The 24,144-nt window shown below is 37.1% G+C and overlaps 1 protein-coding gene across 3 annotated transcripts in view; it reads left to right on the forward strand.

Moving 5' to 3' along the window:
• PRIM2 (DNA primase subunit 2) overlaps positions 1–24,144 on the forward strand; it is a 357,586-nt gene that overhangs the window by 204,788 nt on the left and 128,654 nt on the right. For all 3 annotated transcript variants that reach the window (XM_069070685.1, XM_069070686.1, XM_069070687.1), the window contains exon 8: positions 6,749–6,816. In XM_069070685.1, the coding sequence (XP_068926786.1) occupies positions 6,749–6,816 (68 nt within the window). The remainder of the gene's footprint in view (positions 1–6,748; positions 6,817–24,144) is intronic.

Raw genomic sequence — 24,144 nt, forward strand, 5'->3', positions numbered from 1 at the left:
AGAGAGAGAGAGAGAGAGAGAGAGAGAGAGAGAGAGAGAGAGAGAGACAGAGAGAGAGACAGAGACAGAGAGAGAGAGACAGAGAGAGAGAGACAGAGACAGAGAGAGACAGAGAGAGAGACAGAGACAGAGAGACAGAGAGAGAGACAGAGACAGAGAGACAGAGACAGAGACAGAGAGAGAACAGAGAACATATTCTGTGTCTAGATACTTGCCAACAGAGTTTCACTCGTGTCTGTAATCTATGCAGCTAAGTGCCATGGTGTTTAGAGAGCTGTATTTGTACTCAGAAAGACCTGAGTCAGAATTGTGCTTTTGATAATTGCTAGCTGTGTGATTCTAAATAACTGAACCTCTTTATCTTCAGTTTCCTCATTTGTAAAATAGAAATAATAGGACTTACCAAACAGAATTGTCATGAGGATCAAATGAGATAATATGTAAAGCACTTAGTAAATCTTTAAGTACAATGTTAGTGATGATGATAGTGGTGGTGGTGAAGAAGAAAAAAGAAGATGATGATAATGATCTTTTAAAACTTCCCTGGCTAAGTGGTTAGGGTAGCAATACTTTTTATTCCTTGATCTTAATTATAGCAGTTAATGTTCTATGTAGTATCTATGACTGATTTACACATGGGGAGGGTGAGGAGGGATGTTATAAAGTTTGAATTAAATATGATACATGATTAATTTAAAAAATCATATAATATTTCTGAGACTTTTTTTTTTGTGGACCTATGAATTTCTTATTAGGTTTGCTGCCATAAGAGTATTACATTCAACTTAGACTTTTAATACTGTCATGGATAGGGCCTGTGTTGTCTCTTGCCCAACATAGATGTTATAAAATTATATAAATCTCCTCACCAAAGGAAAACCAACTAATCAACCAATCTGCTACCACTAAAAGCAACTTTCATTTAAATTTTAGTCCATTGGACTGCCCTTTGCATTTCTTTGTATTCTTAGGACTTAGCATAGTGCATGACCCATAATGGATGCTTAATAAATGTTTATTGACTAATGGAGTTAAACCAATAAATATTCATTAATTGTCTACTCTGTGTTGGGAGGTATCAAACTAGCCACTAGAGATATAGAGGTGAAAAATACTATAGTTCCTTGTCCTCAAGGAGCTAATGATTTAATAAGGAGAATAAAACTTGAATGGAAAAATGTGGAACTATTCATTGTAGTCAGACTGGGAAATTAAGGATAAAATTTTGGAATTGTGTTCTTCCTAAGAGAGAGTTCAATTTAATTTAACTTAAAAGACTTTGTTTACTGTATATGAGGATACAAAGTACCAGGTATCAAACAAACAAAAAAACAACAACTCTGCAATCAGTTTCCGCCCTCAAGAAGCTTACGTACTACTGGTTAAAGGAATGTAGATATTTATTTATGTTTTAAGAGTCATAGAATTGGGGTGACTAGGTGGTGCAGTGAATAGAGCCCCGGCCCTGGAGTCAGGAGGGCCTGAGTTCAGCTCTGGTCTCAGAGACTTAACACTTACTAGCCTTATGACCTTAGGCAAGCCACTTAACCCCAATTGTCCTGCCTTCCCCCTCACCCCCCCCCCCCCCACCCCTGCAAAAAAAAAAAAAAAAAAAAAAGAATAGAATCACAGATTTAGAGCTAGAATCTTAGGTGTGAGAATGTTAAGATCTTACATATTACTGAATACAACCCCCTCATTTTAGTGAGGAAGAAACTGAGGTTAATAGAATTGCCCAGATCACCTATCTACTAAGTGTCAGAGGGGATTTGAAGCAAGAGTCCTTTGTTCCATTCACTTTATTATCAAGGAAGGTCAGTAAAAGAACCTAGCTCTCAAGAAAGCCTCTCCTTTCCTTTTACTTTGAGTGTAGCAATAGATTTGGGAAAGTCCTAACAAAGAAAAGGTGTCAGAGGTGTGTGAGATCATGAACTCAAATCATTAGGGTGAAAGAAGTAGGAGTAATTCATTTGTTCTGTATGGTTTTATCTAGAGCAGTAGTGTTTACTGAAAGCTCTGAGACATTTATAACCATTACAGTTATTATTTTTGGAAGGAAGCTAACATGTTATTAATAGCATATTATTAATTTGCACCAGAGAAGAACCAAATGCAGGAGAAATTTAATTTCTAAAATGATATTATTTTTAGCTTTCAAAGGGTCACCATGCCTCTATAACTCCCTTCCCCCCACCACACACACGTTCTTGTTCTCGTTCTCTCTCTCTCTCTCTCTCTCTCTCTCTCTTTCAGTGTATTGATAGTGATTCCATCATGTGTTCAGTATGTTGGGAGGACATCTTAATGAACCATCTGACCTTTTGGCAATAATAAGAAATAAACAATAAGTCATGTCAAGTTTTATTTCCTTTAAAAAAAAAGTCAATACACAATGGAAAATTCATGTCTCTAAGGGTAACATATACATTGATGAGAAAATACATGTAAATAACTTTGCAAACCTTAGAGTGCTATGAAAATATTCACTGTCAATTGTGATTTTATGAGAAAAGCTCTGGATTTGGAGTCAAGTATCTGAGTTCAAATCTAGATGCTGTTACTGCACCTTCCACTTAGCCTTTGTAACCTAGGGCAAGTCATTTAATCTCTCTAGGTCTCAGTTTCCCCATCTGTACTATGAGAGGGTTGATCTCTGAGGTCTCTTCCAGTTTTTATTCTGTGATCCTATGATTTTTAACCCTTTGTACTTATGGGAATTACATCAGCTGTGAAAGTATGTTAAAAGTTTCAGAAATAACGTTTATAATCTAGTCACTTGCTCCATGTAGGCTGGTGATATTTCCATTTTAAATAACTTTGAATAAGTTTGCTATTGCTGAATGATGTGGTAGAAAGAGCTCTGGAGTGAAATTTAGATGCTCTATTGGCTACATTACTGTCTCTTACTTTGGGCAAGTCACTCATCCTCTGTCATCCTCAGTTTCTTTTTCTGTTACATGCAAATAAAACTATTTGGACTACTTTCCTCATAGAGTGATTATAAGCAGAAGTGTTGTGAGACTCAAATGAGGTGATGAATATAAAGCACTTTGCAAGCCTTAAAGCACTATAAAAATAAATGTCAGTTGTTGTTTTTGTCATTATTATCATACTAGTTACTGCCCTACTCTCCCCTGGCCTCTACCCTGGGGACCACTGCAATCCCTGAGGCTTCTATGATGTTTCTGCTAAGCTCTTGTCGTGTTTATAATAGAGGGGCATGCTGGTGAATATTTAACAACCAGGCTCTCCAGAGAAAGGGGAGAAAGTGCACACATATGTTAAATCTACATTATCAATACTTCATTCAGTCTAGAAAGTCAATAAAACAGTAAATTCAGCCTAGATTTCTAGCGGTTACCAATTTCTGAAGTATAAATGCTTTCACTGAAAAGTTAACAATGACTCTTGCAAGCTGGTTAGAGCTGACTCTAGTACACCTCTGTTTGTAAGGAAAGAGCTTTGTAAACTTTAAAGATCTAAACAAATCTAAATTTTTATCATAATAGTGAGGACCAATCAACAAGCTTTTAAAAGTGCCTATTTGGACTTCAGAAAAACCTGGAAAGATGTATATGAACTGATCCTGAGTAAAGTGAGCAGAACCAAGAGAACGTTGTACACAGTAACAGCCACAGTATGTGATGACTGATTTTGATAGACTTAACTCTTCTCAGCTATGCAGAGATCTAAAACATTCCAGAGGACTTATGATGGAAAATGCCATCCATATCCAGAGAAAGAACTATGGAGTCTGAATGCAGAGTAAAGTAGACTCTTTTTTGTTTGTTTGTTTGTTTTTTCTTTCTTTCTCATGGTTTCTCCCAAAACTTATGGAAACGAAAACTTAAAAGAAAGGTCCATTATTAAAAAATTTTTAAGTGCCCATCATGTGTCAATCACTGTGCTAAGTGCTAGGGATAAAGACAATAAATGAAACTACCTACTCACAAAGACTTTAATTTTTAAAGGAAAAGACAAGGACAGAAATAAGTACGTAAAGATTAGATATGAAGAGAATAAATATTTTTATTTCCTCCACCCCAAGGTGATTTGTTTAGGAATCTTATTATACAGCTTGGTATTACTACCATAGGGACTCAGTGTCCTCATTTGTAAAATGATAAGAGTTGGACTAGAGAAGAGGTTTGTCATGGACCTCTTTGGCCATCTGATAAAGACTATATGGGTGCAGTACAGTATTTTCAAAGGCATAAAACAAAATACATAGAATTTTAAAGGAAACCATTTATATTGAAAGATGAAAATTTTTGAAAAGTTCACAGAACCTAGAACCCCTGGACTATATGATCTTTCAGGCCCCTACTAACTCTAAATTCTAGAATCTATGAACCCAAGTCCCCAAAGGTTCACAATGTGCTTCTCAGTGTTGTTTTCATTCTAAACTTTAAGAGTCTTATCACAATGAGATTACAACTACTCCTAGGAAGACTGCTGTTGTCTTGCTTGCATGGTGTGTCTATTCAGTTCTGGTCTATTTTCTTCTATTCTTTGCATTATTTTCTGCTCATCCTGCCTCGAATCTTCTCCTTGCTTATATACTCCATCAGCTTTTGAGAATAGACCTATAGCTGGCCCTGGTAATGAGAGTCTCTGTACTCTGGCCAGGGTTCACACCTCTTTACTGTATAGCTCTAGATCCCATTTGAGGATAACTCTCACCAGTTCACTGACCTCTCTCTTGAGTATATTTCCAGCCAGTGTCACCATCTCTAAGCCTTCTTTTCTTCTCCACCTCTGGAATTTTCTCTGAATTTACATAGAGACTTGCTTAGGAGTAGTATTTTGTTTCCCCTTTGCAGATTGACATGCCCTTGCTAGAGCATCTTTCCTCTAGAGCTAGCTTCCATCTTACCACTGATTGGATTGGCAAGGTGGTAAGGATCATGGCTTCTGACCTTACACTTGACAAATCTGTACCTGTCAAATCTGTTTTGCTTTTGCCATCTTTTGGAGAAGATGCATTGCCCTTCCCCAAACAACCCATGCCCTGGTTCTCTAAAAGCTGCCAGACTGCTGGAGGTGATGTCTGGTTCACTGCCAGGAGCAAACAGGGGTACATTTTACACAGCAGGCTATGCATAGGAAACAAAAACCCAGAGCAGCCAATTTCTAGTGTTGTTTATGGGTGGTCACAGGACCATAGATTTAGAGCTGGAAAGGACCACAGAGGTCATCCAGTCCAACTCCTCTAATTTACAGACCCAAAGAAGATAAGTAACTCACCCACAGTCACCCAGGGACTAAGTGGAAGGACCAGGATTTCAACCCACTCCCTCTAATGCCAAATTCAGCATTCATTCCATGACACTACACTGTCTCTCACAGTGAACCTGATTATTTATCTCTCTCCCTTTTGGAGATATGGGAAATAAAGCCCCACATTTCACTTTGGGGGATCTTGGGTTAAAAGAACAGTAAGAAAAACTTTTGAGGGGATCAAAGGATGGAGAAGTTTGGGAATTACTGTTATGTGGTTTAAAATGTAGTTTGTAGTTCAATTTTATGAATAAATTTGACAAGGCTACATTAAATACTTTTTACAAGTTTAATAGATTCTTATGAATGCATAGTTGTCAAAACCAAAGGCTATTTTTTCTTTGTTTTCCTTATGTGAAAACTATATTGTGTTGATTTTACTCTAAGTTTAAAATTTTCAAAAACATTTCTTAACTTTGGTCTAGGTTTCACTGCTGTATATTTGGTCATCATAAATTTATTGTTCATAAAATCTGATCTGACATTTAAAACCCTTCGTAGAGAGACTCCATCTTACCATTACAGACTTTTTCCATATGGTCATATTGCTTCCCTTCACATAATGTGTTCCTGCCAAATGGGCCTACTTACTGTTTCTCGAACTCTGCGTTCTGTCACACATTTCTCTCCCAAGTACAGGCAGGCTGTTCTCCAGCTTGGAATGCTTTCTTTTCTTTGCCTCTAAGAATCCTTAGGTGCTGCTTCCTGTAATGATCCCCATCTTCCTCATTTTCATTTTTTTTTTTGTGCTTTATCTGTCCTTATACAATCCATATATGGAAGGAACGAACCTGTGCTAACTATCATTGATAAGACTTGAACCCAGGGGTCCCCCATTTTATGGCTAGCTCTCTATTCATCATGCAGTGCTATCTGTCATTTTGAATTCATGTCATGCTGTCAATTCAAATATCATATTTAATTGTCCTTATATATGTTTCCTTCTCCCTAATAGAATGTAATGTCAGCTCCTTGAGGGTAAGAACTGGTTTTGGATTTATCTTTATGTCACTAATACATAGTTACAAGGTATTGAATATAGTACATATTTAATAAATCATTTTTTAAATTGAACTGAATGTAACTAACCAGTCAGAAATTTTCCTACCCTTTACCAAATTAGAAACCAAATTCTTCCTATTTGTGAATTTCTGAAAAACTGAGATTGATACTTGTATATTTATTTAGCTTTTCAACTTTGCTTATTTATTTATTTTTGCAGTCCATGAGAAAACTTGGCAACTGTAGGAATAGTCAGTTATTATCCATCCTGTTATTGAAATATGATTCTCCTTTCCGGACAAAGAGAAATTTATTTGTATATGTGTATATACATATAAATATATATGTGTATATACATATATACATGCACACATATATTTGTTTTTGCATTTAGATATTGAAATAAGTTCATAGATTTCACTTATATTTGCCAATATTTCTGATAAAAATTTTTATTTTCTTGTAGTTAACAGCAAGGTCATTGCCGTCTGTGCAATCTGATGAGCGACTACAGCCTCTTCTTAATCACCTCAGGTAATAAAAAAAAATACTGCCTCGTTGTGCTGATAAAAGAGATTTATTTGGGTTAATATTTTTTGACTTCACAAGTAATGGGGAGTCTCAAAAATTTAAAGTAAGACAACAAGCATTTATTTATTAAACACTATGTGCCAGGCACTGTTCTAAGTACTGGAGATACAAATGCAAGCAAAAAGATAGTCCCTGCCCTCAAGGAGCTTATATTCTTATGGGGGGAAAGATGCAAAAGGGAACTGAAGGAGGGAGGGGGAATACCCAAGAGAACCAGAAAGGGAATGAAGCTTGGCCAATCTAGATCTGTCCCCAGAATAAAGATGGGGGCAGGGTGGACTCAGTAGGAGAAGAGACCAGGGAGGCAGGGGGATGTTTCAGGGTGAGAAGACTTCAAGCCTGAGGGAAGGTCCAGAGTGAGAGGGTAGCAGCATCATGATAGCAAAGTCCATTTTTTTCCCTTTGCTGTCATCATTCTATTTTAAGTAAACTATACTTTTAATTCCTTAGTCTTTAATGTTATTTCTGATTTCCTAGCACTTGTAGAATGGTCTTTAAATTTATTAAAGCTACAAAATTAGATGATCAATTTAAACTAAAATAGGTAGATAGAACTAGCCAAGACTTGAGAAAGATTTGGAAGAGACACCGAATTTATTGCAAACTCAAGACCCTGATTGACTTTTCAATAGATCCATTAGGACTTGATAACAGAAACAGTCACTTTTTTATAATGCTAGTATTTAGGGGAACAGAACTAATACCCACCTTCATAGACTAAAACTTTTACTACATATAGCTTTTATGGTTTGGGAGCACATGATTTGACTTGAAGTATTTCTCAGTCCTTCTTAATAAGCAGCCATGGCATATGAGGCATCTACTATATTTTTGTTAAGGTTGTGTGATTTGCAAATCATGCTGTCACATTTTTTTTTCTTGCAAAACTAGTGCCTTCATAGCAATATAGTGGTTGTCAAATTTAGGTTGCTAATCCCACAGCACCAAGATCTCATCCAATTTTATGGTTCTAGTATACTGTTAACGCTTAGTTATTGTTAAATCTTGATGGATTTCCCCTTCCCCCACTTGGGTATGGTAATTGTCAACTGGAATTTAGATTAACTACTGACACTTCTCTTCAGGTCCTTGAAACTTGCACATACTGTACATTCATTTTGGGTTTCCATCCTCTGTGGAGTTCATTCACCACTGGTTGCTAAGCAACCATGGCAAGATGCTACATGTAATATTCACCAACTGAAGTTGCTTTTATTATTATTATTAAACTAAACATTTTTCCATTTTATTACTATGTCAGAAACTTCCATGGGCAGGGTGGCAGGTGATGTGTATAGTTTGACATTTATTGTACTACAAAGTATCCTTGTGATACGACTTTCAAACTCAGTGTGTCTTCTGACTGCCTCATATTTAAAAAATAAAAATGTCACTTTTTTATTATTACTAGCATTCAGGTCAGCTAGACAAAAAACATTGCATTTGACTTCATAGAATCTATTGATAATCACATTAGGGATGTAATTTAAATAAATTATCTTCAAGGGATAGACTTTATAGTAGGGTACTGCTGAGATCAGTATTTTGTCCAGGGTTATTTCACAACTCTAATGATCAGAGAGAGAGATGATGAATAGCATACTAATTAAACTTGCCAGTGAAACTAATTTGGGCAACATAAATACCAGTGAAAACTGAAGTAATAAAATACAGAGAATTTCTCCATTGTCCAAGTCACTTTTCAGTAGTAAGTTAGACACTTAAGTAGTCCTAGAGTACCCTCATTGTCTATGATATTTTCACCAGGTATATTATTTTGCAAACACTAAAATATGTGAATATTTTTCATATAAGTCTAACCTTCTGGTTCAAATTTAGCTTTATAAATTGGATTAAGTCCTTATCTTATTACTAGGGAGTGACAGGATCCATGGAGAAGTTGACTTGATTTCTGTGCCCTATAGAATGGAACTATTCAAATGGATGTGATTTAATTTTATTCATAAATGAGGAGTCATGAAAGTTACTTTGTGTGCATGAATAGTTTCTATACATTAACTTGGGAAGTTAAATAAGAAAATTTTGCTTTTTGTGTTTTGTGACTAATTTTTCCCTTTCCTCTGGCCACAAAGCTAGTATAAAAAAGAGATAGGAGGCAATTATATGATGTTACATGCATGCTTATGCATCGATATATGCATATATAAACTAATCCTAAATGTGTGATTAAAGGCTTAATTTAATAATAAAACTCTTCAAAATTTGCCCCTTTTTTGGCCAGGCTATTAAAATGTTAAGCATTCTTATTCAAAATTCATCTGCACAGAACTATGAATCAGAGTGTAGGGACGATTATGTGTTGCCAGAGGTTTGATTATAGGATCCAAAGAGCAAGAATTAGAACTGGAAGGAACCTTGGAGGCCCTTCATTTTACTCATGAAACTGAGGACCAAGATCAGTCAGGTAGTAAGTTGGCAAAACCAGGATTTGCATCTGAGTCTGCTAGCTCCAAATCCAAAACTCTCCATAGTTCTCTGAAGGTTTCTCATATACATTTCTGTTCTCATTTTGTGGATTACTTATTTTTTATGGAAATGAGCTGTTTACTTTTTTGCATTTCTTAATTAACTGTTTCACTTAGTCATATGCAAGACTGATACAGCAACTGGAAATCAAACATCATTTCCACTGTTTTGGAACCAAAATAAAATAGAACTTAGCAGAAAAAGAATGTAGCATGTAAATACAGTGCATACAGGGTGTACCTTGCCAATGTCATTAATTAGATCCACAAAAACTTGTTAGGCAAAACAACCACAAATACCAACAACAACAACAAAAATATAGTGGAAAGTAATTCTACTAGAATAGAACTGAATGGAACCAAAGCCTTTATGGGATCCTTCCACTAAGAGAAAGCCATTTCTTTCAGCTGTCATGCTGTTGTTATTGGTGGTGGTGATGGTAGTGTTGGAGGTGGAGATGGTGGAAACTAGCCAGCTGTAGCTTAATTATAGGAGGCTGGAAGGTAGGTCCAACCTCATGAGTCCCCAAGATATATAATTTAGGAACCACAAATGAGAGAGAACTTACCAGGAAAGAATGTAATACCCTTAGGGGCGGCCAGGTAGCACAGCGAAGAGTCCGGATGACCTGGGATTGAATCCAGGCTCAGACACTTAGCACCCACCCAGAAACACCTGGCCCTGTAGCCTTGAGCAAGTTACTTAACCCCAATTGCTTAGGGGCGGCCAGGTGGCGCAGTGAGTAAGAGCACTGGCCCCAGGGTTGGGACCGGCCTCTGATACTTAGCGCCACACCCAGAAATAACTGGCCTTGTAACCTCGAGAGTTACTTAACCCCAATTGCTTTAAAAAAAAAAAAAAAAAGAATGTAATACCCTGCCTCATTTGTTGAATCTACATAGTATGATATACATAAAACCAAATATGCCATCCTAGGAAAGCTGGTCTGGCAAATTCTGTGGAATCAGATTTTCTTTATTGTTCCTGTATTGATCTTCACCCTGATTCCTTGGCCACATACCTTCACATGCCCCTTGAACTCTGGATCTTGGCATTGATGCCTGTTTTTAATCTTGACACCACCTCTGTTTGTGTTCCTAGCTTTCCACTCCATATGCTTGACCATTGATTCTGGTTTGTCATTACCGGTCCAAGACTTCGGACTCCTCTGTTAGTGCTAACTTTGCAATCCAGATCTTTTCTCCAATCCTTACATAGGTGACTTCAGGCTCTGCTGTTTCTGTCTCTGGGCCTTTGCACATGTTTTTCCCCCATACCTGGAAAGAGTTTTCTTCCCACTGCTACCTCTAATAAGAATATATAACTTCCTACCATGACAGGTACAAGGGCTTCCTCCTGCAATAGTAGTTTCCCTTTTGTTTTGTGCTTTTCATACCCTTTGGCATTTAGTAAACATTTTTGTGCCTCTTTTTAATATGAAAGGAAGAAAATTCTAGAGTTTACCATGCATGGACACATAAGAAACAAAATACATGAGTTCATTTCAATAGGATAATATCATTTTTTACCAAATATTCTGTTCTGCCTAGACAAGTTTATTGTACACCTGGCGATACATGTACCTCAAGTTGGAAACCTTACAAAAAGCCTAACCTAATCCCATTTGATGGTTTCCCTTTCCTCCCCATTGTTTTTTATGTGCATTGGGTTTATTTGTACATGTTATTTCTACCAATGGAATGTTAGAACCTTGAGGCACCTAGGACCTAGTATAGTGCCTGGCAGAAATAGATATTTAATAAATGCTTGTGGAAGTGCTTTTTTTCCAGCTTCAGCCTATATCAAATCCTCCCATAAGTGGGTCTGAGAGAAATAGAAGAGGTATTGAGTAAATGGAGCAGAGGATGGGTAGCCTGAAGACATTTCAGTTTATGAATTTGGGATGTTATGATAGGCTTTTATTGTAATCCTTACTCACATTAGTCAGGATATCATTTTCTGGGGTTTAGCTTTACTTAAAGATTAAATCATACTCATTAGATTTTAATGTGTGATGAGTTTGATAGCAGATATTCATTTTGACTTTATTTCAAATTAGTTAAAAATAATGAGATCTTCTCGGGTTCCTATCAGCATGATTTCTTTTGTGAACTTATTTTCTCTAACTCAATGGGTCACTTGATTAATATGTAGGGATAGGTACTGGACTTCTGATTTAATTGGTATAGGGAACTTCTGGGAAAGGAAATTCCCTCCACTGGATGTATAGTTACATCCATTACTTCCTTTCCAATTTGTAATCCTAAAGCTTGAGTACTGAGTAGTTAAATGACTTGCCCAAGGTCACCCATCCTACTATGTATCAGAGGCAGGCCTTTAACCTATGTCGTCTTGACTTCAAGGCCAGCTGTCTATCATACCATATGATCTCCATAGTTAATATGTATACATGTTTATTTTTTTTTCCTAGAGAAAACATTACATGCAAATTTCAACAAAAAATGTTTTACCTATGTGATGTATTTCCAGAATATCTACAATATTGGTATTTAGAATATTTTCATTTTAAAGATTAACTCTCATTAAGTTTAAATCAGAAAATTACCTGGGTATTCATTTGCTTGTTGAAGTAAGCATGAAAGAATGCTGTGATATAGTGCAGTTTGTAGGAGGTGAGAACTCCACTTAGTGGCACCTAAAACCTCATTAATGTGATCTTTATGTTCTTGTTATTTCTCAGGGCCTTTCTTCCCATATATTTCCAGTTATTGTTAGTGCTTTGAACTATTTCCTTTTCGATTTACAGTTCATGTAAATTTCCATAATTTCTGTGCTTATTGTGAAAGCTTTTCAGATTTCTATAATACTACAATTAGGAAGAATGCATTTTTTCCATTAGCAGTCATATACACACATATACACATACATATACATTTATAAGAAATGATATAGATTCTATTTAGGATAGCATATGTCAGTCACTAGCATTCCCTTTAAGAATCTATTGCTTCGGGGCAGCTAGGTGGCACAGTGAATAGAGCACTGTCCCTGGAGTCAGGAGGACCTGAGTTCAAATTTGACCCCAGACACTTAACACAAAACTAGCCATGTGACCTTGGGCAAGTCACAACCCCAATTGCCCTACCTTCCCCTCTCCAAAAAAGAAAAAAAAGAAAAAAGAATCTATTGCTTGGTGACCCTGAGCAAGTCATTTAACCCTCTCCAGTGCCTCTGGCAGCTCTCTAAGATCACAAGTTACAGAACAGTTGCTGATCTGCTTTGATATAGGGAACTTCCTCATCAGGGAGTACCTAAAGCCGGTGAAATCACAGATCCATATCCTCATCTGATTCTTCTTACCCCCTTGCCCCCCTGAAACCTCCACAAAAACATTAGAGCACTGTAATTAGTACCCTAACATTTTAAAATTTGGAGTCAGAAGATCTTTGAAGTAACTTTCTTGGAAAGCCTCAGTTTCTTCATTTATAAAATGGGGATAATGCTGGCATTAGTTACCTTACAGTCCTATAATGAGGAAAGTGCTTACTTAGTAAGCTTTAAAAGTACTATATCAAAAAATGCTATATCAATAAGAATTAAGTACTATATCAGAAAGAAATATTTTTGTTTTTCTTAAGTTGTAAAATTAGTATTTCTCTTGGGGAACATACCATTTAAAAGGAGGAGACAGACTAAACATGGGCATTTGCAAATCCGTAGAGATAATAAAAATAACACAAATCAGCTACAGATGCCTAATACATTCTGAATTGTTAGGAATACAGGAAGATTTTCTTGGTGGGAGAAGAGTCAATTAGGATGAGAAGTTGGAGAAAAGTATTTTGGATTAAGAGGTATTACTAACCTTTGGGAAAAAAAAATTCAATAAACTTATGGATTCAGAAGCTAGGTGACAAGGAAATAAGAAATGAATGGGCATTGAAGAGGTGAGTGCTGGAGTCAGAAGACCTGGATTTTAAACCTGGCTCTCCCTCTTACTCTGTCCTTGGGCAAAGTCACTTAACCTATGCTGCCATTTGTAGAGTGGAAACTTTAGACTAGGTGGTTTCTAAAGTCCCTTCCAACTCAAAATCTCTGAATCCATATTAGTGGAAGGATGAAATGTAGTCTTTTTTTTTTTCTTCTAGAAGTTTAGCATTAAATGGAAGGAGAGATAGGAGGCAATAGCTTTGGGGGATGGTGGGCCCAGTATTCTTGACTGTTTTGTATATTGAAGGTTGGATTTTTCAAAATGCCTTTTGGCCCTGGGGTAGTCAATGAAGTCTATTTTTGTTGTTGTTTTTTTGGGGGGGGAATATTTGTTCTTGGTCTTCTGTTTTCTTAGTCTATTCAGGCCTTATATAATATGTAATGCAACTAAAAGCTTAAATGTAAAAAGCTATCATGAGTTATTTTAGTTATTCTAGACCTATGAAGAGTACACTTAAGGGATGTTTAATGAAAACAGGGAGACTTTCACAAATGATATTTTACAGTAGACAACATCATTACACAATTGAGGATCCAAGATCTGTGTTTACTATTTTTAATATAAAAAAGCATTTGAATTTAGGACTGTCTTAAAAGTCACCACAGTGTGAATGCTCTTTGACCCAGTTATGCCGTTATTAGCTATATACGTCAAAGAGATCAAAGGAAAAAGCAAAAGATCTATTTGTAGAAAGATGTTATTTATAGCAATTCTTTCTGTTGTATCCAAGAGCTAAAAAACAAAGAGAATGTCCATCGGTTGGGTGATGATTGAACAAATTATGGTATTTGAGTGTAATGGAATATTACTGTAAGCAATTTCAAAGAAAGACACGTATGAATTGATTCAAAGTGAAGTGAAAAGAACCATTATAACAATTTACACAGTAAAAACAGCATTATAATGGAAAACAACTTGGAAAGAATTAAGAACTCTGATCAATTTAATGACCATCCATGACTCCAGAGGTCTCAGTGATGAAGCATGCTCCCTACCTTTTGTAACCAGTGTACAAGTTGCAGAATTAGACATATATTTTTAGACAAGGCAAATGTAGGGATTTATTTTGCTTGATTGTTAGATTGTTATGCTTCATTGTTAGAAGGATTGTGTTTTTCTTTTTTGTTTTTAATGGAAACTCTGGTTTGTGGGGGACAGGAGAGCTAGGAAAATCATTGCACTTCCCCTCCCACCCCCCACCCCCAAAAGAAAGAAAAATGTGTTATGGAAGTATTGTTTAAAATGCACAAAAGAGAACAGAGGGAAGTTTGGAAAGAAAACAAAGAGTAGCTTTGAAAAAATTTGTTGAATATATACTTTTTAGAAATAGCCAGTTGTATGTAATAGAGATTTACATTTTCACATATAATCCTCCTTGTTTCTGTTCTTTGTATTTAGAGATGTTCTCTTTCTGGAGTTTGGTAAACTAAGAATATTTTGTAAATAATAAGGGGGAAAACTATTTGACTTGTTAATCTATCCATTAGCACTTACTGTTGCTATGTGATAGTTGCTATTTTAAATGCTAAGGATACAAATCAAGATAAAAATAGTCTCTACTCTCAAGGAGCTTACATTCTGATAGGGGAGATAATATGAAATAAATAGGTACATACAAAGTATGTGCATGGTAGATGGAAGGTGAGATTAGACACAAGTGCATTAATAGATTAAGAGGACTGGGAAAGGTTTCCTTCAGAAGGTGAGATTTAATAGATTAAGAGGACTGGGAAAGGATTCCTTCATAAAGTGAGATTCAAGCTAAGTCCTGAAGAAAGCCAGGGAAACTAAGTGCTTCCTCAAAGCCACAAAAGGGAGGCAAGATATAGAACATAACTAGTGGGGATGGTAGGATCAAGTGGGGGATTTTAATGGACAGATGTGGATATTTTTGGAGGAAGTAGGGGAGGACCCAGTAGATAAGGTGAGATTGAAGATAGTCTGGTAATGATAGTGAGGGAAATCTGTTGGAGAAGATGAGCAGGTATGAGCTCAAGGGTGCATATATGGGTGTTTTCTTGGCAAGGAGAAGGACTAATGACCCTTCATCTGAGACTTGAGTGAAGGAGGAGATAGTGGGAGAATATGTCTGAATGGCCTGAGTTTTGTTAGTGGTGTGTGAAATAAGGTATTAAACTGACCCCATAATTTGTTAAGTTATCCCTCTTAAGGGGAGATTTTAGGTGAGATGAGAATGTTTGGAATAGCCTCTGTGGAGAATGGAATAGCAAGCTGAGTAGGAAAGAATGTTATGTTTGCCTTACTTCAGTGAGTTGAGATTAGATAACAAATTTATAGTAACAGCAGAGTTTTGTGGTTTTCCTCCAGGTCTATTCAGCATAGTGTGAATAAGAGCAAATGAGGTAAATAGTGGAAGTAATCCAGGATCTGTGTTTGGCAAGGCGTGATAGATGATAGGACAAGGGGGCAAGGGATTCTAGAGCAGAGTATAACTTAGAAGTCAAGATAGGGAAGGGAGGAGACTGTATCCATTGTAGGTGTAATGGCCTGGGAGAGATAGAAGGAGACAATGAAGATCATAGTGAGGAAGTAGAATAAAGTTAAGGGTTATAAGGCATGGGGAAAGATGAAATGATTTTTAAAAATTATGATCAGATAAAGGAATTTCAGAACTGTTGATTAAGGAAATGGGTGAGTGTAATTCTAAGTGCAGACAGGATCAGATAGATGTGTGACCATCTCTGTAAGTATGAGGTGGAATGGAGGAACAGGTTATGTGATTTGAATAGATTGAGGAACTGGAAAGTTAGAGTATTTAAGGGAATATCAATGTATATGTCAAAGTCCTCTAGTATGAGGGCAGAAGATGAGGAGAAAGATTATAAATCAGGCACTGAACTCATTGAGGGAAAAGAAGAGAATATCCTAGTAGGAGAAAGGGATCTGTAACAGCCACCATGATTTGTACTGGGTGATAACATCTCAGGAGGAGAGCTTGCTTAGTGCAGATGGTAGAATTAGTTTGGGAGTGGCCAAGGGGATCAAAGAGTATTCCAATTCCTCCATGGAAACCCTTGAGAAAAAGATTTTGAGAGACAGTGTAGCACATTCTGGGAAGAGTGGTGAGGGAAATGGTGTTTCCAGGTCACCTCAGTAAAGACCAGAAGATGAAAGGAGTGAAAAAGGAAGAGGTTTAAGATGAAGGGAAGTTTTTAAATTATGGAGCAGGCATACCAGAGGGCACAGTGGAAAGGGACAGGCCAATTTGGAGTGAGACATAAGGGTCATGGGGAGGGTTTGTGGGCATTAAGGAGAAATGAGTTGGGGATGGGGAATAGGGTTTCTACATTGGTAGCTGGAGGTTTAGAGTCATTGGGATGATGTAGATTTAAGAGCTTAGAAACATGCTTACCATTGAGGAGTGAACCTAGGCTGAGTATCGTTGTTTGTAGAGAATTCTGTTGAGGAAGACATGTGATTAGAATGTTTGAGGTCCTGTCTTGAGTTTAATCTTCATGACAGATGGTGACCTATTTGAGGCCCTCAGAGGTCCAGTCCACCTTACAGCAAGGAGGAGCAGAGGGAGGATAGAATCCAAGACAGGAGATCAGGTTGCTTTACCTATTTTGGGGCCCAGAAGGTGGAAGATCCCTTTTTGGGGGAGGCCTCCAGTGCTAGCCATAGCTCTTAGAAAGGGTCTAAAGGGAAAGAAAAACATAAAGTTATTCTTCAACAAGGTTCCTCTCACGAATATATGAAGATTATGCAAGATTACTTGATAGAAACGGCAAAGAGAACTTTGTTTAATAGACTCTCTGATCATTAGTATCAAGTGAGGCATATAACAGGAAGAGGTAGGCTTGTCTGCATATTTGTCTCTGTCATAGAGGATGTTCTGCAAAGAATTTTAAGTGGAAAAAAAGATTTGCTGTAAATAGTAAAGTTCTCCACTGCTTCTGTTTGCAGAAGACAGTGAGGTGGCTAGATGGCTTGGGGGTAGAGTGCTGAGCCCAGAGTCAGGAAGACCTAAGTTCAGATCTCATCTCAGACACTTACTATATCGCCTTAGGCAAATCATTTAATGTCTGCTTGCCTAAGTTTCCTCATCTGTAAAATAGGCATCATAATAGTACTTACCTCCCGAGGTACCGTGTTTCCCTGATAATAAGACCTATCCTGAAAATAAGCCCTCCCCTTACTGTGTAAGATTCCTCTAAAATAAGCCCTCCCCCGAAAATAAGCCCTATTGAGATTGCTACTGTAGTGAAGGCCATCCCCTGAGCTACACGCTACATTACGGTACCCTCTGTATGCAACGCCCCCCCCCGTGAAATGCATGCCGCGCTCTGAGCTGCATCCAATCAGAGCTGCAGCAGTGAGCGCGTCATCCTGTTCTTTATTGAATTCATTATTGAATAAAGGTACATTTTTTTGTTCACATTTACCTGTTTATTAAAATTGCTGTCAATGTTCATTAAAATAAGCCCTCCCCTGAAAATAAGCTCTCTGGTGTTTTTCTGTCCAAAAAAATTAATAAGACAGTGTCTTATTATCGGGGAAACACGGTAGTTGTGAAATAATATTTGTAAAGCCCTTTGCAAACTTTAAAACGTTATACAAATGCTAGTGATGATGATGATGATGATGATGATGATGATGATGATGATGATGATGATGATATTGGTGGTGGTGGTGATACTGGTGATGATGATGACATAGATTTTGATTGCATTAAGCCCAAGAATACTATGGAAACTTTCCAGAGGAGATGCACAGCTACTCAAGTCAACAAATACTTATTAAAAATGCCTACTGTATGCAAGGTACTATGTTGGGCCTCAGCATAGTTGGTACAAAGACAAAAAAAGGAACACTGCTTGCCTTCAAGCTTATATTCACGAAAAACCAGGTTGGTGAAGACTGCCTATTGTTTGTTGTACAGCATGCAGTTGGACTTTGTCTGTGAGATTTTTTTAAAGGGATCTTAGAAATGATCTAGTCTAATGCCTTCATTTTTTATCTATCAGGAACTTGAGCCCCGGAGAAGTCATGTAAGGTCCCCGGTGTCACATATAGGTAGTGAGTGGCAGAGTTGAGATTTGAACCCCACTGCTCTGACTCCAAGTCTAGTATTCATTCCACTGCATGATGCTTCCAGTCTCAGATTGGCACTGTAAGTAGACAGTAGGCTAGTTCAAGAGTGGTTAGAAGGGAAGGCATATCCTGAATTTTAATTGTTGGATGGCAGGTTAGACCAAAGAGGATAGGACAAAGTAGGTGAGACAAGAACTAGTTTGCCTCCATAAGGAATTCCTTCATATTCTCTGTGTACTGCTCTTCTCCCCCTATCCCCCAACCCTGTTGTGATCTGATTGGAGATTGTTATTGTGAGAGTCACCTGAAGGCCAGGAGAGTAAGGGGAAATGATGATAGGTTCACTATAGCAGTTTGATGCTGATGCTTGCTCAAGGCCAAGTACTCTGCTCTTTGTTAGTCATTCTGGAGCTTACCGGGTCTTTTCTTGTATTAATCTGCTGAATGGTAGGTGATTTTCTTCCTGTCCTAAATTTTTCTTCCCTCTCTATTAGATTTCCTTACTGTGATACTTTCCTTTTGGAGAGGCTGTCTGCTACTCATATAATAATACCTACAGTATAAATTTGTTTTTTTTTTCAATATCAGATACATAAAGACTTACATCAAGAAATGTAGAAAATCCACTGTGATAATAGGTGTATTTATTAGAGGCTGTACATAACCATAAAAATTATAATTGAAAGGAATGGTTAAGTGTAGACATTTTAGAGGAAAAGATGGATATATTTCTAACTTCATTCAAATTCATTGTATTTCAGAAGTTCTTATGAACTTGTTTTTTTTGTTTTTTTTTTTAGAGAGGGGAAGCAAGGCATTTGGGGTTAAGTGACTTGCCCAAGAAGGTCACACGGCTAGTAAGTGTATAGCATGTTCTGTGTCTGAGGTTGGATTTGAAGTCAGGTTCTCCTGACTCCAGAGCCAATGCTCTATTCACTGTGCCACCTAGCTGCCCCCACATGAACTCGTTTTAAAAAAATATTTTGATAGCTGTATTTTGATGTACTTGATTCCTTTGTAATCCTATGTATTTTGATTTATGTATTTTAAAAACTCTTTTGAGAAGACATTTCACCAGATTGACAACAGGCTCCATGTCATACACAAAAAGTTATGAACCCTTGGATTAATAGAATATCTGAGGAATAAAAATAAAAAGAAATATTAATTGTTTAGGGATGAAAGAGTGACCAGCCCTAAATAATTAGAAATAGCAAACATACAAAATACATTTTGTTATCATTGTTGTTGCTATTCAGCTGTTCAGTTGTGTCCAACTCTTTGTGACCCCCTTTTGGAGTTTTCTTGGTAAAGATACTGAAGTGGTTTGTCATTTCCTTCTCCAGACAGAATGTATTACTTGAAATGAAAATGCATGAAACTGGTAGATGATCCCAAATCACCTGATTTTATTAGTTATATGCACCTGGGGGGAGTTATACAATTCTTGCCCAATTATGTGCCTAATTCAGGTGGTTATACTGTACTATGTCTGATGGTAGTCTGCTGTGGTGTTGTTGTGTTTTTCTAAATTAATACACTTTACAATTGCTGAAAAAAGAACTTCCATTTGATTGAAAACAGAACCATTGATTGAGTTCTCATTGGAATCACAGCAGGGAAAATCACTGGGGCTAATGCAGGTTGGGTGCCATTTACTAGGGATTTAACAGCAAAAAGAAACTTATTTCAATTACAGTAGTGACAGCTGTAGAGTGCATTTTTGTGTGATATCTTTCACAGCAGTAAATGATATATTGTAATGCCCACTTCCTTGATTTCTAGCACACCCAACAAATCCTAACTGTAGGAATTGGGCTTTCAAAAACTCTGCATGGCATCATTGTGAAAAAAATCTCCCCTCCCCACCCCCCCCAAGTGCGACTGATAAAATGCATTAGATTGAATGGGATACATTGTGTGTGTGCATGTGCGTGTGTAAAAGAAAAGAATAGTATACTTTGGCATATTTTTTACCCCCAAAGTGAGTAAAATTGTGATTGTAGTCAAGGATGTGTGGTTAATATACAGAGTCATTTGTTTCCTTCTCCTGGCAATTGTTTTTCCATTAGTGCTACTTTCACCCAGCTGTATATGATGAGGTTATAGAGGAACATACCATGTATTTTATAGGATGGTATAGGAAATTGCAATTCATTTGGAAAGCTGTATCAGTCTGCTTTTTTAAGTGGTGCAAAATAAAGTGTATTTTCTTGATGCAATTTCTCTTGTTTCCTCTCATCCCCCTCCCCCAGTTTGTTGGTGACACTTCTCTCTTCCTGTCTCTGTCTTTGTCTCTGTCTCCGTGTTTATGCCAATCCTGGAGTTTTCCAGGAAAACACTTAAGTAAATTGTATAAAGTTTTTCAGGCATAAAGGTCCCTGGAAAAGCATTCTCAGGGGAAAAAAGGTAGTGTTATATGCATTCTTTCCAATAATGTGTGCCCCATTGCATTTATTCTTCCATACAAATATGCAAGAACTAAAGACTAATAAGGGTAGCTTGGTGGCTCAGTGGATAGAGTGCTAGGCTTGGAGTCAGGAAAATTCATCTTCCTGAGTTCAAATCTTGCCTTAAGACACTTGCTAGCTGTGTGACACTGGGCTAGTCCCTTAACTTGGTTTCCCAGTTTCCTCATCTGTAAAATGAGCTGGAGAAGAAGATGGCAAATCACTCCAGTCTCTTTGCCGATAAAACCCCAAATGGTGTCATGTAGAAATGGACGCAACTGAAAAAAAGACTGAACAACAACTAAGGTTTGCAAAATACTTTACATATATTATCCCATTTGATCTAATACATTTTCTCAGTTTCAACTTTTAGGACTTATTTAGAGGGAAGGGCAATCTTAATGGAATTGAGAGTAATTCTGAGGGAGCTGTCAACACTATCCTCCTTGCTCTTTAGCAGAGGGCAACTTTTCAGTTTGCCTCAAATTCCTGCTATAATCAGCATGTAATCACCATGTCTTCCCCTCTCCCCTGAGACTGGGCACTGGAAGAATCTAAGAGAGAAAGGAGAGTTTTGCAGTTTGGTATGATGAGAAAACTGTCCCAGAAAACGAAATTCTGTGATAGAAATCTTTTCAAAGCTTCATGCATCCAATTTCACCTGGATCCTTTTGCTTTCCCCATGGATACACTTATGGAATACTTGATTGCATCTGAGCCAATCAGAGCTCCATGAAGCTTTATTCATAGTATAGCAGCAGCAGTTTTAAGGTCTTCACTCCAGAGCCAAAATTTTTATCAAGGGCCTCTGATTGTGCTTTGTTAATAGAAGTTGGAACACTTTTGTATCAAACAGTAAGTTCCTTCTTTAGAGGACCTCAGTGCAGTGTGTTCTGCTTAATCAGTATTATCATTAAGCCTGGCAACTTTATCTGCTCTCTGGTCATTTTCATGTCATGCTACTTTCTTTCACCTGCAGCCTTGGACTCATCACTCTAACTTCTACCCTGGAGCATTGTGTACCTGATTGGTACGTCAGTTGATAATATCTGGCCTGACCCGACCCAACTATGCTTTCCTCTCCTCATTTTCATGACATGCTGATATGTGAATTCTCCCCCAGCCCCTTTAAATTACCTCTGGCTTAGGGATCATTAATGAAATCAGCACTGTCATTCCTAGAATGGTATCTATCAATCAATTGTCGAGTGATTCCTCTCAGCATACAGACAACTTTCAAAATTATTTCACCTGTCATTGGCTCTTAGTGTCCCATTTGTGATATTTATTAGAATGTAAGCTCCTTGAGGGCAAGGACTATTTTGCATTTTGTATTTGTATATCCTTGCTTAGCACAGTACCTGGCAAATAGTATATACTTAAAGGTTCCCATTCATTCTTTCAACCATCTGTTTGTCCATCCATCCATCCATCCATCCATCCATCCATCCATCCATCCATCCATCCATCCATCCTTGAAAGTGGAAAAAATGACAAATTGTCTCATTTCCGTTAGGATCATGTGAACACTGAAAAGAATGAATAACTCCTTCTTCCTTTCTCCCATCCCATAAGAGATTCACCATGTGCAAAAGACATCTAAGTGCTATAGTGGATTGAATGCTAAATGTAGAATCAAGAAGATCTGACTTTAAATTGGGTTTAGACACTTTCCTTGTTGTGTGACCTTGGATAAATCACTTAACTTCTTTCTGTCTCAGTTTATTAAACTTTAAAATGAGGATAATAATAGCATCTACATCCTAGGGTTATTGTGATATAATATTTGTAAAGCACTTAGCACAATGCCTGGAACATAATAGCTGGTGGCATATAAATGCTAGTTATTATCTCATGATAATAGTAATAATACTTCTACTGTCCCTCCCTAAAAATCAAAATAAAAAAAAATCCAAAAGAAAATCCTCTTAACTCATTAGATTATTTATGACGTGATGTAATCATTTTAGATTCTGCCACTTCATGATGAAATTATATATATTCATAAGTGTTCACATAGAAGTACTGCTTCTGTATGTGTTAACCTCAGTAGAATACTAGTTCCTTGAGGACCTACAACACTACTACCATTTTGCCTTTGTTAGCCCCCAACACCCAGTCCAGTACCTAGAAATCAATTGATAAGCATTTATTAACATTTTATATAAACATTTGCACAGGGCAGGTGTTTAGTAAATACCTGTAGAATCAAAATAAGTTGAATTCTGTGCCTACTATCTATCTAACAGCCTATTCATTAACAGATGAGATACACTACTTCAATTTGATGCTCAAAGATTTTTGTGAGTTTTATCCTTCCCAACAGGCAGATTTCAATGCCAGCAATTACCTTAGTTCAGTTTGTTGCTATGTTGCTCAAAACCTTCAGGAAACGATGGCCTAGTGAGGGAATGCTAAGTCTTAGGATATAAATAGGTCAAGGTTACATCTTTATGTAACATTTTTGGGAAGAATTTTTAAAACTACTATTAAAGACTTTTAAACACCTAGTATGTGCTATGCACTGCACATACAGAAATGAAACAATAGAAATCTGGAAAAAGAATCTAGAATTAAGAAAAAAAATTTAAAGAATACCATATTTAAGCTTAAATAAAGAATGAGATTGGTGTCTGTGTTATGCAGAGATATGGAAATAGCTATGCAAATGGATTGGAAAGAGAACTGTGGCTGTCTCCCTAGCTGTCTGGATGTCAGTGTTTGCAATCCTTGACTGGGGGAAGGGGGGAAGGGACTGGAAATCCTTGTCCTTGTCAGTAGTTGGAAAAGTGGAAAATGATTAGAGAAGTAATCAACCTTGCCAAGTTAAGTTTCATTTTCTTGGTTTACAAGTTATTTTTGATGACAGTTGTGTATGATGGTAAGTAGAACGACTAAGTTTGTCCTCTGCTAAATATCAATAGCTCAGCATGAGTGGATTTTTTTTTTTAACCAGCTTATTTTACTATGAGACCCTTCTACTTTTATTTTCAGCTCTTGGTTTCTGTCTTCCTGTTGAGTACTTAAGTGCTTGTATTGATGTTCCTAGTGTATTGAATGGGACTCAAATTCCTGTCATTTCTACTGAAGTTAAGTCTAAGTACTCCTCTGAAGGATGGGGGAAGGAATAAGCATTTATATAGTATTGATCATGTGCCCAGCATTGTGCTAAATGCTTTACAGATATTATCTCATTTGATTCTCACAGCCTTGGGAGGTAGATTCTGTTATTATCACCATTTTACAGTTGAGGAAACTGAGGTAGACAGAATTCAAGTGACTTGTTCAAAGGTGAATAACTAGTAAGTGTATGAAGTCAAATTTTCA

The sequence above is a fragment of the Petaurus breviceps genome, unplaced genomic scaffold (genome assembly GCF_028583685.1).
Source record: "Petaurus breviceps papuanus isolate PSGF00001 unplaced genomic scaffold, PetGlider_PUasm1.0 90822, whole genome shotgun sequence".
NCBI classification, from domain to species: Eukaryota; Metazoa; Chordata; class Mammalia; order Diprotodontia; family Petauridae; genus Petaurus; species Petaurus breviceps.